Source organism: Mauremys mutica, chromosome 2, assembly GCF_020497125.1.
Source record: "Mauremys mutica isolate MM-2020 ecotype Southern chromosome 2, ASM2049712v1, whole genome shotgun sequence".
NCBI lineage: Eukaryota > Metazoa > Chordata > Testudines > Geoemydidae > Mauremys > Mauremys mutica.
In genome coordinates, this window is record NC_059073.1 from 2,294,762 (window position 1) to 2,311,880 (window position 17,119).

At 44.0% G+C, this 17,119-nt stretch overlaps 1 protein-coding gene across 3 annotated transcripts in view; it reads left to right on the forward strand.

The window, feature by feature from the left end:
• Positions 1-17,119, forward strand: part of MAPK15 (mitogen-activated protein kinase 15) — an 81,530-nt gene that overhangs the window by 39,041 nt on the left and 25,370 nt on the right. For all 3 annotated transcript variants that reach the window (XM_045005597.1, XM_045005598.1, XM_045005596.1), the window contains exon 10: positions 3,429-3,534. In XM_045005597.1, coding sequence (XP_044861532.1) covers positions 3,429-3,534 — 106 coding nt within the window. The remainder of the gene's footprint in view (positions 1-3,428; positions 3,535-17,119) is intronic.

Sequence of the window (17,119 nt, forward strand, 5' to 3'; positions counted from 1 at the left end):
TCTGTGGATGAGGGGAAAGCAGTGGATGTACTATTTCTGGACTTTAGCAAAGCTTTTGATACAGTCTCCCACAGTATTCTTGCCAGCAAGTTAAAGAAGTCTGGGCTGGATGAACGGACGGTAAGGTGGATAGAAAACTGGCTAGATGGTCGGGCTCAACGGGTAGTGATCAATGGTTCCATGTCTAGTTGGCAGCCGGTATCAAGTGGAGTGCCCCAAGGGTCGGTGCTGGGGCCGGTTTTATTCAATATCTTCATTAACGATCTGGAGGATGGTGTGGACTGCACCCTTAGCAAGTTTGCAGATGACACTAAACTGGGAGGAGTGGTTGATACGCTGGAGGGTAGGGCTAGGATACAGAGGGACCTAGACAAATTAGAGGATTGGGCCAAAAGAAATATGATGAGGTTCAACAAGGACAAGTGCAGAGTCCTGCACTTAGGACGGAAGAATCCCATGCACTGCTACAGACTAGGGACCGAATGGCTGGGCAGCAGTTCTGCAGAAAAGGACCTAGGGGTTACGGTGGACAAAAAGCTGAATATGAGTCAACAGTGTGCCCTTGTTGCCAAGAAGGCTAATGGCATTTTGGGTTGTATAAGTAGGGGCAATTCCAGCAGATCGAGGGATGTGATCATTCCCCTCTACTCAGCACTGGTGAGGCCTCATTTGGAGTACTGTGTCCAGTTTTGGGCCCCACACTACAAGAAGGATGTGGATAAATTGGAGAGAGTCCAGCAAAAATGATTAGGGGGCTGGAGCACATGACTTATGAGGAGAGGCTGAGGGAACTGGGATTGTTTAGCCTGCAGAAGAGAAGAATGAGGGGGGATTTGATAGCTGCTTTCAACTACCTGAAAGGGGGTTCCAAAGAGGATGGATCTAAACTGTTCTCAGTGGTAGAAGATGACAGAACAAGGAGTAATGGTCTCAAGTTGCAGAGGGGGAGGTTTAGGCTGGATATTAGGAAAAACTTTTTCACTAGTAGGGTGGTGAAGAACTGGAATGGGTTACCTAGGGAGGTAGTGGAATCTCCTTCCTTAGATGTTTTTAAGGTCAGGCTTGACAAAGCCCTGGCTGGGATGATTTAGTTGGGTTTGGTCCTGCTTTGAGCAGAGGGTTGGACTAGATGACCTCCTGAGGTCCCTTCCAACCCTGAGATTCTATGATTCTATGATAATTGAGCAGCTCCTTACTACTGTCCAGGGTGCCTGTGTATGGCTTCATGAGCCATGGCATTAAAGAGTAGGCTGGGTCCCCAAGGATAACTATAGGCATTTCAACATCCCCAACAGTTATTTTCTGGTCTGGGAAGTAAGTCCCTTCCTGCAGCTGTTCAAACTGACCAGAGTTCCTGAAGATGTAAGCGTCATGTACCTTTCCCAGCTATCCCATGTTGATGTCAGTTAAACGTGATCCACCAGTGCTTGCAGTACCTTTGAAAAGTACCCCTTGGGTTTATGTACTGGCTGCCAAGGTGGTCTGGTCCCAAGATAGGGATATGCATTCCATCTATCGCCCCACCACAGTTAGGGAATCCCATTGGAGCAAAGCCATCCACTATGACCTGCACATTTCCCAGAGTCGCTACCCTTGATAGCAGCAGCTCAGTGATTTGCATTGGCTACTTAGATCACAGCAGCCCCCACAGTAGATTTTCCAACTCCAAATTGATTCCCGACTGACCGGTAGCTGTCTGGCATTGCCAGCTTCCAGAGGGCTATTGCCACTCGCTTCTCCACTGTGAGGGCTGCTCTCATCTTGGTATTATGGCGTTTCAGGGCAGGGGAAAGCAAGTCACAAAGTGCCATGAAAGTGCCCTTACGCATGCAAAAGTTTGCAGCCACTGGGAATCATCCCTGACCCACAACACTATGCGCTCCCACCAGTCTGTGTTTGTTTCCCGGGCCCAGAATCGGCATACCATGGCATGAACCTGCCCCATTACCACCATGATGTCCAATTTGCCAGGGCCCATGCTTTGAGAGAAGTTCTGAGTCCATGTCCTCATCACTATCGTGATTGCACTGTTGTCACCTCCTCACCTGCTTTTGCAGGTTCTGGTTCTGCACATACTGCAGGATAATGCATGAGATGTTTACAGTGCTCACAACAGCAGCGGTGAGCTGAGCGGGCTCCATGCTTGCTATGGTGTGGCATCTGCAGGAATGTAGAGGTGCAGTGGAAGCGGTGGATGACAACGGGTGCCATGAGAATAGATATTTATACCGAACGACGAGAGGACCTGCAAGATGGATTCATGGCATCAGGAGAGCAGAGTTGCAGCGGTGGTTGGATGATGATGGTTAGCACAGCTACCCACAGTGCAACGCTCTGAAAGTCGATGCTAGCAATGGTACTGTGGATGCACTCTGTGGACTTATAGAATCATAGAATATCAGGGTTGGAAGGGACCTCAGGAGGTCATCTAGTCCAACCCCCTGCTCAAAGCAGGACCAATCCCCAGGCAGTTTTTTACCCCACTTCCCTAAATGGCCCCCTTAAGGATTGAACTCACAACCTTGGGTTTAGCAGGGCAATGCTCAAACCACTGAGCTATCCCTCCCCGGTGCAGAAGGACTTAATGCGCTTAGTGGGGACACATGCAATCGACTGTATAAAATCGCTTCCTAAAAATCAACTTCTATAAATTTGACCTAATTTCATAGTGTAGACATACCCTTAGAGAGCTCAATCCATTTAATTTATCAAAAAGATTAAGAACTGACTTGATTATGGTGTATAAGTACTTTTTAGAGGAGAAAATACTGGGTTCTGAGAGTTCTTTAATATGGCAAAGAAAGGCATAACAAGAACCATTGGCTGAAAGCTGAAGCCAGACAATTTCAAATTAAAAATTACGCACAGATTTTCAACAGTGAGGGCCATTAACTATTGGAATAAACTCCCAAGGGAAGTCGTGGGTTGTCTATCTCTTGAAGTCTTCAGATCAAGATTACATGCCTATCCAGGGGATATTCTTTGGTCAAACAATTTATATCGCGTCTCATCTAGACGTGATATATCGATCCCCGAACACGCTCATGTCGACTCCATAACTCCACCAACGCGAACGGCGGTAGCGGAGTCGACATGGGGAGCCGCGGACGTCAATCCTGCGCTGTGAGGACGGTAAGTAATTCGATATAAGATACTTTGACTTCAGCTACGTTATTCACGTAGCTGAAGTTGCGTATCTTATATCGATTTTTTTCCCCTGTAGTGTAGACCTGCCCTGAGTGAAATCCTATAGGCTGTGTTATACAGGAGGTCAGATTAGATCTAATGCTCCATTCTAGCCTTAAAATCTATTAATATCTAGTGCCTCTCCTGTTGTGTTTTTGTGTGTGTGTGTGTGTGTGTGTGTGCGCGTGCACATGCATTGTTCACTCTCAGATTTCATCATATATTTGTTATCTTCTTGGTAGGTTCCACTGCCCCGCCAAGGAGCCCTCTCTGGACTACGATGTGATTCTTCCTTTAGATGACGATATCCAGCTGTCTGTGGCAGAATATCGGAATAAACTGTATGAGGTAGCTCCTCTTATTCTGCTTCCTATAACACTACTTCTCCAGATTACCTGTCACCTGTTCCACAGACATTCAATCCTGCCTATCTCCTCCTCCCATTCACCTTCCACCCATCCCTAGTCCTGCACTTATACCCGACCTTGCTCATCACACTGTCCCATGCTGCTACATCTTCGGGATGGGGAGAATAACTTGAAACCCACATTCTCAGTTGGAGAGAGATATATGTGGAGAAGGAATGTCTGAGAGAGACTGAGGTTTGATGGTGGAAAATAAATTAGACTTGAATTTGCAGTTCAATAGGATAGTAAAAATGCCAACGAAATTCTTGGCTGCATACAAAGAAATATGACACAAAGCAATGAGATAAAGGGAAAGGAGGATCAGTGGTGGGACTCAAAGAGGGGCTGATAAGATTAGAATAGTGTCCAAAGAAGATGATCTTAGCAGTATTATATTGTTTGGCCTAGAATGGGATGATGTGGATGTTGGGAAGAGCAGAGAGAAGTATGACACCATAATCAAGACAAGAACATAAGAACGGCCATATTGGGTCAGACCAGTGGTCCATTTAGCTCAGTATCCTGTTTTTTGACAATGGCCAATACCAGGTGCTTCAGAGGGAATGAAAGAACAGGGCAATCATCAAGTGATCCATCCCATCATCCATTCCCAGCTTCTGGCAAATGGAGGCTAGGGACACTTCAGAGCATGGTTTTGCATCCCTGCCCATCCTGGCTAATAGCCATTGATGGACCTATCCTCCATGAACTTATCTAGTTCTTTTCTGAACCCTGTTATAGTCTTGGCATTCACAACATCCTCTGGCAAAGAGTTCCACAGGTTGACTGTGCATTGTGTGAAGAAATGCTTCCTTTTATTTGTTTTAAACCTGCTGCCTATTAGTTTCATTTATGACCCCTAGTTCTTGTGTTATGAGAAGGGCTAAATCAGTGGTTCTCAACCAGGGGTACATGTATCCCTGTGGGTATGCAGAGGTCTTCCAGGGGGTACATCAACTCATCTAGATATTTGCCTAGTTTTACAACAGGTTACATTAAAAGCACTAGTGAAATCAGTACAAGCTAAAATTTCATACAGATAATGACTTGTTTATACTGCTCTATATACTATATACTTAAGTGTAAATACAATATTTATATTCAAATTGATTTATTTTATAATTACATGGTAAAAATGAGAAAGTAAGCAATTTTTCAGTAATAGTGTGCTGTGACACTTTTTTTGTATTTTTGTCTGATTTTGTAAGCAAGTAGTTTTTAAGTGAGGTGAAACTGGGGGTACACAAGACAAATCAGACTCTGGAAAGGGGTACAATAGTCTTGAAAGGTTGAGAACCACTGGGCTAAATAACACTTCCTTGTTTACTTTCTTCACACCAGTCATGATTTTATAGATCTCTATCATATCCCTCCTTAGTCATCTCTTTTCCAAACAGAAAAGTTCCAGTCTTGTTAATCTGTCCTCATATGGAAACTGTTCCATACCCCTAATCATTTTTGTTGCCCTTTCTGTATCTTTTGCAATTCCAATATATCTTTTTTTTGAGATGTGGCGACCAGATCTGCACACAGTATTCAAGATTAAATAACTATCTTGAGTAGTTTTGTATCCTTGACAAAGTTAGCCATCTCACTGTTTACCCCTTTTTCCAGATCATTTATGTATCAAGAAATTATGAGAGCCTGAATGAGACCTTTAGTTGCACAGATAAAAGAAAAATATTGACTTTAGACACCATTTGGATGATCAGGGTAAGGGAAGCATCTAAGAAAAACCTGCGTTACAACCTTGATTGATAAGGAAGATAGTGGTTTTGTCAATGGTGATGGAGAATTAAGTCGGCTTTGAAAGGAAAATAAGGAATCTGACTTTGGCCATGTTAAGTTTAAGTTCATAGTGAGACAGTTATGAAGAGACATTCAAAACAGGCTGAGGTCCAGGATAGGATGGAAGAAGACTAGTCAGGAGTGGAGAGAAAGATTTGAGAGTAATCAGTGCAGAGATGATGTTTGAAATAGTGTGAGTGAATTAAATTATCCCAAGGCAGAGTCTATAGTGTTAAAGAGGAGGGAGGGTCCTGAGCAACTCTCATGGGTAGTGGGAGAAGAGGCAAACAAAAGAGACATTGAAGTAATAATTGGAGATATACCAATCTCCTAGAACTGGAAGGGACCTTGAAAGGCAATTGAGTCCAGCCCCCTGCCTTCACTAGCAGGACCAATTTTTTTGCCCCAGATCCCTAAGAGGCCCCTTCAAGGATTGAACTCACAACCCTGGGTTTAGCAGGCCAATGCTCAAACCACTGAGCTATCCAGAGAAGTAAGAGGAGAACCAGGGTAGGAAGGTCAGTAAGGGAACAGTGTAAAAAAGGGAGAGCATGAATATAGCAGAGAGGTCTAGGAGGCTGAGTATGTGCCTTGAGTCTTGGCTCGGAAGAGGTCATTAGAGATGTTAATGAGAGGAGTTTCAGTGGACCAGAGAGTTTCAGTGGAGCTGGATTGGAGGGGATCTGGGATGGGCAGGAGAAGAATGTGTGAGGTAGCAGTCCTAGGTTGGACATTCATGGAGTTTAGAAGTGAGAGGGAGATGAGGGTAGTAGCTAGAGAGGTAAGGAGGCGATGAGGATTTTTTTATATTATTATTATTATTATTATTATTTCTTAAAGAATGGAGAGGATAAATCTTAAATTGTAAGGCAAAGGATTAGGCATATGGTGAGAAGTAGTGTAGAAGAGTAGGCAGGGAGTGTAAGGGTGATGGAGGTGAGGGGATGGGTTCACAGGAATGGCTGGAGGGGTTAGAAGTGAACAGGCAAGTGACCTAAAAATGGTTATATGGGAGAAGGGAATCATGACAAAGTTTGTTGATTTCCCTCTTCATCTCTCCCCCTGCCCATTGGAAAGATTCTGCATGAACAAGAGGAGGAATGGAAGGGAGGGTTTGGAGTTAAGGAGAGAGTCAGACATTGAAAGGAGTGAATTGTTACCCACACAATTTAGGGCTCTCCTCCCCCTCCCCACTCTTTGGGCACTCAGGAAGTAAGGGACCCAATTTTACATCCCTTCCCAGTGGACTCAGGGCTTTACATGTCTGCGGGACTTTTGCCTAATGAAAGATCCTTACACAGTAATATCCTTCTTCTGTTAATCTACCACTTTTCTCAAAATTGCTTCCAAGCAGTTGCAAAGTATCAGTAGCAAAGTTACAAAATCAGTCAAGCTGTTTCCCAACATAATTTTTAACCCTTCTCCCTTTCCAGGTGTTTCCTTTCCTTTGGACATATTATCTGTAAATTAACTCACAAACTACGACACAGGCATTTGTAGAGAGGCACCCCACCACACCATCTTTTACCTCCTATTGCAATAGATAAACTATTCGTACCATTCGTCGTCTTCCTCTCCACCAATCCTTGCTGGGGCTTCCAATTCTGTTACTGTGGTTCTAAAAACCCAAAGATCTTGGTAACTATTACTCTTGGTGAGGCAGTGGCAGGAAATAAATCAATGGAAACATGGCCATCCGACCAATAGGTGTCTGGCACAAACAGTACTTGCATATGTCTGCAACAGGTTAGTAAAACACCCCAAAAATCAGTAATTATCGAATTCTGGTGCGGTCTTTGAGTGGTACAACCACAGCCGTCCAATTGGCCCATCTTTCAGCTGCCACTGGGGATCCTAAGCTGTGTCCATGAAGTTTCCATGAAGAGTCTAACTACCTCATACTTCCTTCCCTTATTTATTCAGGTTAGTGTAACAATAACATGTCAAAAAAACTTGTTAAGCAAACAATTTCAAAGGTTAAGCAAGGAGTTTTCCTTAAAGCATCTATTAGACAGATTTTTTTTTCAGAGTCCACATGTTTTGAGGACCCTGACAAACACGTCCCAAACGGCAGATCTAAGTAAGCATCCTGTTTTTTCTAAAACACATACCTCAGCAGTTTCAACAGAGATCTTATCAGGAAGGACACAGGATCAGCTTTTCCCCCAACTGGCCCCCCCCCCCCCAGCTGCTTGCTTAGTTATAGTAAAGCCATTGCAGAGGCCTGCTAAGACCTACTGATTTAGCTGCTTTTGGTAATGAGCATGATCATCAATATTCCAATTATCAGTGGTGGTCCAGGCATTTTGCTGGTCTGCCAAGATCTCTCCATATGGGATGATTTGGTAAAGTGGGGGTGAAAATTGAGACGAGGGTGGTGTGGCTGAGAAATCATGGATGGTGATCAATTAGAGGTCACAGATGGCCCAGGCAGGGGGCCAGGGGACAAATGGGTGACGTTGAATAAAATGACAGCTGGCAGAGAGGAAACTCTGGTATTGAAGGAGCAATAATTGGTGAAGATATGGTCAAATGAGGGGCCAATTTTTTGAGTGGGAGAGCTGGTCTCTTGTTGGAAATAAAGTGAGAGGAGTTAGGCCTCTAAGGGATTAGATGGAACATCAGCATCGAAATTAGTCACCGTGTAGGAGGGTAGGGAAGATTTTTGATGAAAAGAAAGGGAGAGCCAGGTATCAAAATCAGAGAAGGGAGGTAGTTAGCAAGGATTTGAGGTTGCAGATGACAATTGCATGGACTAGGAAAGGAGTGTCTGGAGTGCTGCTCGAAAGAGTGTAGAGGAAGTGGAAGATGCATCACTTTGGCTATTTAAAATTAGACTGGACAAATCCCTGGAGAATGACTAAGAAACAACTTTGTGGTAGCCTTTCAGAGGGTGGAGAAGATAACTAACAGTTGAGCCCTGTGAATTTGCAAATGTGAAATAACACAGAGTAAAACAAACTCACTCGGGAGAGACAGCTCCTGTAGATCCTGTCCTGCAGGGTTGGGGCTGGCTCCCCAATCATGCCCAGCTGCACGGGTTCACAGTTCCCCTCAGGTTTGGCCCAGCTTCCACTCCCTCACCATCATCAATGCCAGGTAGGCTCGCTCTGCAAACCCCCTACCTCCCCAGGGGAAGGACCTGACCTGATGGGGTAGGGAATGGATAAAACAAAATAAGAAATTCCTGAAAAATAAAATGCAAAATTATAAAAAATAAAAAGAATTTCAGAGGTTTTACTAATAGTTCTTTCCATCTCTAATTTCAGATTTATACAGCCTTCTCCTTTGCATGCTGAGTGAAATTGCCTAGTCTCTCCTGTTTGCCCAGAACCCCCCTCTTCCTTATTTCTTTGGTTGTTCCAGGGGGATGTGCAGGAATTTAAACTTGAAAGTTTTTGGAGGGAGACATTAAACACACGCAAAAGGAAAGTTCACATGATGTGCGCCTCCTCCCCCTTCAGTTTCTTGGGATGCCTTTGGTGGGGACTTCCAGTAGTGAGGAGGCAGCAGCTGCCCCTGGCAGTGGCACACTCTGTGTCCCTGCAGCCTGTGGAGGAAGAAAGCAGCAGGGCAGCTGGCTGCCGGCAGAGCTCCTCCTCCCCCCACCTCCAAGCTGCTGCTTCTACTTCCCTGCTACTGGAGTCCCAGTGCTGTTGCCTGCTTTACAGACAGCCCACTGAGGTGAGTCAGGGTGGAGGCAGAAGCAACACATCGGACTCCAGCAGCCAGCCACCCTGCTGCTTCCTCCCTTTCTGGGCTGCAGGGACACAGAGATTTTGCGGGGGAATCTGCCCCTGCTTGCTCCCCCTTGTGAACGACCCTGGTTGTATCCAACCTCTTAATAAACACCAAGGAAGAAGAGCTGTTTAAGCTCAACAACAATGTTGGCCCAAAACCAAAGGGGTGTAAACTGGCTGGCCATTAAAACATTTTTAAGCTGGAAACTAGAAGAAGGTTTCTAACCATCAGTGGAGTTAGGTTCTGGAACAGGCTTCCAATAGGAGTACTGGGGGCAAATAACCTAATGAGTTGGAGTTTGATAAATGTTAGGGCTATCTATTAATCACATTAACTCATAATAATCAAGTGAGTTAACTTAATCATGATTAAAACAATTAATCATGATTAATTGCCGGTTTAATTGCACTGTTAAACAATAGAATACCAATTGAAATGTATTAAATATTTTGGATGTTTTTCTACATTTTCATATATATTGTATTCTGTGTTGTAATGTATCAGAGGGGTAGCCGTGTTAGTCTGGATCTGTAAAAGCAGCAAAGAATCCTGTGGCACCTTATAGACTAACAGACGTTTTGGAGCATGAGCTTTCGTGGGTGAATACCCACTTCGTCGGATGCATGTAGTGGAAATTTCCAGGGGCAGGTGTATATATATATGCAACCTCCCTGGCCACACAGTAGCAGATCTTAAGGTGGCCATCCTGCAGCAAAAAAACTTCAGGACCAGACTTCAAAGAGAAACTGCTGAGCTTCAGTTCATCTGCAAATTTGACACCATCAGCTCAGGATTAAACAAAGACTGTGAATGGCTTGCCAACTATAAAACCAGTTTCTCCTCCCTTGGTTTTCACACCTCAACTGCTAGAACAGGGCCTCATCCTCCCTGTGTTGTAATTGAAATCAAAGTGTATATTTTTGATTAAAATATTTGCACTGTAAAAATGATAAGTATTTTTTAATTCACCTCATACAAGTACTGTAGTGCAATCTTTGTCGTGAAAGTGCAATTTACAAATGTAGATATTTTTTTGTTACATAACTGCACTCAAAAACAAAACAATGTAAAAACTTCAGCACCTACAAGTCCACTCAATCTTACTTCTTGTTCAGCCAGTCGCTAAGACAAACAAGTTTGTTTACATTTATGGGAGATAATGCTGCCCGCTATTTATTTACAGTATCACCAGAAAGTGAGAACAGGCATTTGCATGGCACTTTTGTAGCTGGCATTGCAAGAAATTTACGTACCAGATAAGCTAACCATTCATATGCCCCTTCATGCTTCAGCCACCATTCCAGAGGACATGCTTCCATGCTGATGACGCTCGTTAAAAAAATAATGTGTTAATTAAATTTGTGACTGAACTACTTGGGGGACAATTATATGTCCCCTGTTCTGTTTTACCCGCATTCTGCCATATAGTTGATGTTATAGCAGTCTCAGATGATGACTCTGCACATGTTCATTTTAAGAACACTTTCACTGCAGATTTGACAAAACGCAAAGAAGGTACCAATGTGAAATTTCTAAAGATAGCTACAGCACTCAACCCAAGATTTAAGAATCTGAAGTGCCTTACAAAATCTGAGAGCGACAAGGTGTGGAGCACGCTTTCAGAAATCTTAAAAGAGCAATACGCCATTGTAGAAACTACTGAACCCGAACCACCAAAAAAGAAAATCAACCTGCTGCTGGTGGCATCTGACTCAGATTATGAAAATGAACATGTGTCTGTGTGTACTGCTTTGGATTGTCATTGAGCAGAACCTGTCATCAGCATGGACACGTTCCCTGGAACGGTGGTTGAAGCATGAAGGGACATATGAATCTTTAGCGCATCTGGTACTTAAATATCTTGCAACGCTGGCTACAACAGTGGCATGAGAATGCCTGTTCTCACTTTCAGGTCACATTGTAAACCAGAAGCGGGCAACATTATCTCCTCCAAATGTAAACAAACTTGTTTGTCTGAGTGATTGGCTGAACAAGAAGTAGGACTGAGTGGACTTGCAAGCTTTAAAATTTGACATTGTTTTATTTTTGAATAGGTTTTTTTGTACATACTTTTCATGATAAAGAGATTGCACTACAATACTTGCATTAGGTGAATTGAAAAATACTATTTTGGGGGTTTTTTTTACAGTGCATAATATAAAGTGAGCACTGTATACTTTATTTTGTGCTGTAATTGAAATCAATATATTTGAAAATGTGGAATGCATCCAAAATATTTAAATTGTATTATTTTATTGTTTAACAATGCAATTAATCACAATTTTAATCACATTATTAATTGATTAATTTGTCAAATTGCTTAACAGCCCTAATACACTTATGAATGGGATTGTATGACATGGTTGCCTGTAATAGCAGGGGACTCAACTCAGTTACCCAGTCAGTCCCTTCTAGTACTGTGTTCTGTGTTCCTGTTAAGTTCTAACAGTTCCCTGTCCTAAAGTACTTTTTTATTTGAATAATTTCTTGTCTGCTAAAATTTGTATCAGCTGCAAGTATTTTTTTCCTTGTGCTTTTATATATCTGCCTAGTTCCTCTGCTCTGTAGGATTGCTGCTTTACTCACCCTAAGTGACTACATGTGGCCCTTGGGGTGAATTTGTTATCTGTTAGTGTGTTTGCTTGCTGTGTGCCTGTTTGATATTTATAGTGTAGTCTATTTGGGGAGCTGTGTGCTGAGCCTAGCGACCTGCTATACAAGGCTGAGAGCTTTCTAACCAGGGTTTAGCCTGCCATCCTTTAGTTTCCCTAATCCCTTTTAGGATCTCTTGCCAAGATTGGACTAACTCAGGGAGAACAGGGGTTTAAAAAGTGAGCTTGTATGCAACCAGAGGAGCTAGCGAACAGGAGCAGAAACCAGAGTTTTGCAAGGGCGTTTAGAAAGGCAGCGTGAAAGCCAGCTATCCCTCATAAACATAGCCCAATAACTACCCTTCCTCCTTCCCCCCCACCCACCCACCCATAAACAAACAAGTAAAAATAATGCAGGCACAAGTCCAGCAGTACAGTGAGGACAATCCAGTTTATTGCACTGAATGTAGCATGTCTGATTACTTGCCATGTGGGCAGGTTCCATGCGTGTGCATTTGGAGCAAGCAGCTCATGGCCCTCTCTGACTGAGTGTGGACTCTTGAGTGGGTGAATGGAGGAACTAAGGAAAGACAGGGAGGTACATAGGTGGGACTTTCTGGGACCCAGTAGAGTGGTCCCACCCCCAGTCTGACATCCTCTGTGCTATGGAGGAAGAGGAAAGTCTTAGGGAAGGAGAACATCAAGCTGGAGCAGAGGGAAACAATTCCATAGTTGGGACAGTCCTTCCACATGATGTCATGGTATCCTCTCTGACTGAGGATACATCTCCATGGGAAGGGACCCTTGTTATTAGGAGGAGCTGGATAATAATAATGTGAGATTTGATTATTAGAAATATAGATAGTTGGGTTAGTGATGACTGGAAGAACAGCAAGGTGAATTGCCAGCTGGCTGAGAAAGTTGTGGAACTATCTTGATGTCTGGACAGACTTATGTACAGGGCAGGGAAGGAGCCAGTGGTCTTGGTACATGTAGGTACCAATGACCTAGGGAAAGGTAGGAGAGAGGTCTTAGAAGCCAAATTTAGGCTGCTAGGTAAGAAATTAAAATCCACAACCTACATGGTAGCATTCTCTAAAATGCTTTCACTTCCATGCACAGGGCAAGTTAAACAGGCAGAACTCCAGGATGGTATTCAGAGGAGAGATTTAGGTTTATTTGGAACTGTGGAACCTTTTGGGAAAGGAGGCGTGTCATGAAGTCCGCGGGTGATGCTTTGGAACTGCTCCCCACAAAGCCAGTAAGGACTTTGGGGAGCCTCCTCTCCCTTGGAGCAGACTGTCTTCAGGGCAAGAAGCTCACACGGCTTCACCTCCTGGGTCTCTCCTTGGAGCATTCAGCATATGCCCCTCTGTGCGCTTCCCACAGCGAGTCTGCCCAGGCGGGGTTCTGGGGAAGCCAGAGGCTCCTGCACCCCCTACTTCGCAGTCAGACGTGACTCTTAGCCAGCCAGTAAAACAGAGATTTATTCAATGACAGGAACACGGTCTAAAACAGCTTGTAGGTACAGAGAACCGGACCCCTCAGAGGGGTCCATTCTGGGGCCCAGCAAGGCAGCCATCCATGTCTGCCCTCACTTCCCGTCCCCAGCCAGCTCCCAACTGAAACCCCCTTCAGCACCTCCTTTCTGGCCTTTGTCTCTTTCCCAGGCCAGCAGGTCACCTGATCTCTCTGTTCTCCCACACCTTTAGCATCCCCTTGCAGAGGGGAAGGGCCTGGGCCATTAGTTGCCACAGAAGACAGAGTGTTGGCCAGAACTGAGGCACCTACACAGTATTCAGAGGAAACTTTAAGAACAGCCCCACTTCATCAGAAGGCACCATTAAAAAGGTTGTAGAGGAATTTTTAAACTAAGGGGTGGGGGGAAAGCTGACAGGTGTGGAGCAGCACATGATTTGGAGAGACACATCTCTTGGAGGATTTATTAAAAAAGAGGATAGAAGTTGATAAAGTACAGGTATGAAGTGTACAATATGATGGGGGCTAATTTAGCTACAACTAATCAGGAAAAAGATCTTAGAGCCATCATGAATGGTTCTCTGAAGACGTCCATGCAGTGTGCTGCACCAGTCAAAAAAGCAAACAGGATGTTGGAAATCATTCAAAAAGGGATAGAGAATAAGACGGCAAATATCTTATTGTCCTTATATAGATCCATGGTATACCCACATCTTGAATACTGCATACAAATGTGGTCTCCTTCTCTCAAAAAATATATTACTAGCATTAGAAAAAGTTCAGAAAACAGCTACTAAAATGATTAGGGGTTTGGAATGGGTCCCATATGAGGAGAGATTAAAGAGTCTAGGACTTTTCAGCTTGGAAAAGAGGAGACTAAGGTGGGATATGATAGAGGTATATAAAATGAGTGATGTTCCCTTAATATAAGAAGTAGGGGCCACCAAATGAAATTAATGGGCAGCAGGTTTAAAACAAATAAAAGGAAGTTCTTCTTCACGCAGCGCACAACTTGTGGAACTCCTTACCTGAGGAGGTTGTGAAGGCTAAGACTATAACAGTGTTTAAAAGAGAACTGGATAAATTCATGGAGGTTAAGTCCATTAATGGCTATTAGCCAGGATGGGTAAGGAATGGTGTCCCTAGCCTCTGTTTGTCAGAGGGTGCTGATGGATGGCAGGAGAGAGATCACTTGATCATTACCTGTTAGGTTCACTCCCTCTGGGGCATCTGGCATTGGCCACTGTCGGTAGACAGGATACTGGGCTAGATGGACTATTGGTCTGACCCAGTACAGCTGTTCTTATGTTCTTAAAGGGTAGGAATAAATGGTCAGTTTTAATGGTGGAGAGGTAAATAGTGAGGTCCCAAAGGATCTGTACTAGGATGGATGCTGTTCAACATATTTGTAAATGATCTGGAAAAAGGGTAAACAGTGAGGGGCCAAGTTTGCAGATGATATAAAATTATTCAAGATAGTTAAGTCCAAAGCTAATTGTGAAGAATTACAAAGGGATCTTCCAATACTGTGTGACTGGGCAACACAGTGACAGATGAAATTCAGTGTTGATAGATGCAAAGTAATGCACATTGGAAAACATAATCCCAGCTATATATATGAAACAAGGGGGTCTAAATTACCTGTTACCACTCAGGAAAGAGATCTTGGAATCATTATGGATACTTCTCTGAAAACATCTGCTCAATATGCAGAGGCAGCCAAAAAGATCATGCAGGTAGGGACTAACAAGAAGAATTTTTGCTATAAGCAGGGGGCTTATCAATTGGAAGTGACAGAGGAGGAGAAATACTTGGGTCTATTGGTTGATCACAAGATGACTATGAGCTGCCAATAGGGTGACCAGATGTCCTGATTTTATAGGACAGTCCCGATTTTTGGGTCTTTTTCTTATATAGGTTCCTATTACCCCCCATCCCCTGTCCTGATTCTTCACATTTGCTGTCTGGTCACCCTAGCTGCCAATGTCATGTGGCTATGAAAAGGCTAATGCAGACCTAGAATGCATCAGGCGAGGTATTTTGAGTAGAGACAGGGAAGTGTTAGTACTGTTATATAAGGCACTGGTGAGACCATATCTGGACTACAGTGTGCAATTCTGGTCTCCCATGTTTAAGAAAGATAAATTCAAACTGGAACAGGTGCAGAGAAGGCTAATAGGTGTTTCAGGCCCTCTTCCTACTACACTCGGATGATAAGAGGAATGGAAAAACCTGCCTTATGAGAGGAGACTCAAAGAGCCTGGCTTGTTTAACTTAACCAAAAGAAGGCTGAGGGGAGATATGGTTGCTTTCTATAAATACATCAGAAGGATAGACAGGGAGGCAGAGGAGTTATTTAAGTTAAGCACCAACATGGGCACAAGAATAAATGGATATAAACTGCCCATCAACAAGTTTAGGCTTGAAATTAGATGAAAGTTTCTAGCCATCAGAGGAGTGAAGTTCTGGAACAGCCTTCTAAGGAAAGCTATGGGGGCAAAAACCTAACTGGCTTCAAGACAGCTTGATAAGATTATGGAGGGGATGGTATGATGAGCCTGCCTACAATGGCATGTAGCTGATCTGCGACTGCTTGCAGCAAATATCTCCAACAGCCGGAGCCCCCTCCTACACCAAACTCCCTCCCAGAGCCTACACCCCTCACCTGTACCCTAACGCTCTGCCCCAGGCTCAATCAATGCACACCCCACAGTTGAAACTATTACACTGATTTGTGACAATCCCTAAAGGATTTTGGATCTATAAACCAAAAATGACACTAATAAAATGGTAAAATTCATGAAATGTCCAGTGGATTCTATGAGATTAGGTGCAGTGTGACCATATGACCCCTGCACCGAAGCTCCCTCCCAGAGCTTGCACCCCTCACTCCTGCACCCCAACCCCCTGTTCTAGGCTCAGCCTGGAGCCCCCTCCCACACTCTGAACCCCTTGGCCCCAGCCCAGAGCCTGCACCCCCTTCTGCACCCCAACCCCCTGCCCCAGCCTGGTGAAAATGAGTGAGGGTGGGAAGAGCTAGCGACTGAGAGAGGGGGGAATGGAGTGAGCAGGGTGGGGCCTTGGGGAAGGGGCAGGGCCTCAGGGAAGGAGCAGGGTAGACCCTGGGTTGATCTTAAATTCAAAAAGTGATCTTGTGCGTAAAAAGGTTAGAGACCATTGTCATAACAAAAGAACAAGCGGTCACCAAATAAAATTAATGGGCAGCAGGTTTTAAACAGACAAAAGGAAGTATTTCTTCACACAACACACAGTCAACCTGTGGAACTCCTTGCCAGAGGATGTTGTGAAGGCCAAGACTATAACAGGGTTCAAAAAAGAACTAGATATGTTCATGGAGGATAGGTCCATCAATGGCTATTAGCCAGGATGGGTAGGGATGGTGTCCCTAGCCTCTGTTTGCCAGAAGCTGGGAATGAGCAACAGGGGATGAATCATTTGATGATTACCTGTTCTTTTCATTCCTTCTGGGGCACCTGGCAATTGGCCACTGTTGGAAGACAGGATACTGGGCTAGATGTACCTTTGGTCTGCCCTAGTATGGTTGTTCTTATGTTCTTATGACTGGGACTGTTCAGCTTAGAAAAGAGATAACTAGGGGTGGGTTATGATAGAGGTCTATAAAATCATGAATGGTGTGGAGAAAGTGAAAGTGTTATTTACCCCTTCAAATGAAACACAAACCAGGGGTCACCAAATGAAATTAATAGGCAGCAGGTTTAAAACAAGCATAAGGAAATACTGCTTTATACAATGCACAGTCAACCTGTGGAACTCTTTGCCAGAGGATGTTGTGAAGGCCAAGACTATAACAGGGTTCAAAAAAGAACTAGATTAGTTCATGGAGGATAGGTCATGAATTGCTATTAACCAAGATGATCAGGGATGGAACCTCATGTTCTGGGTGTC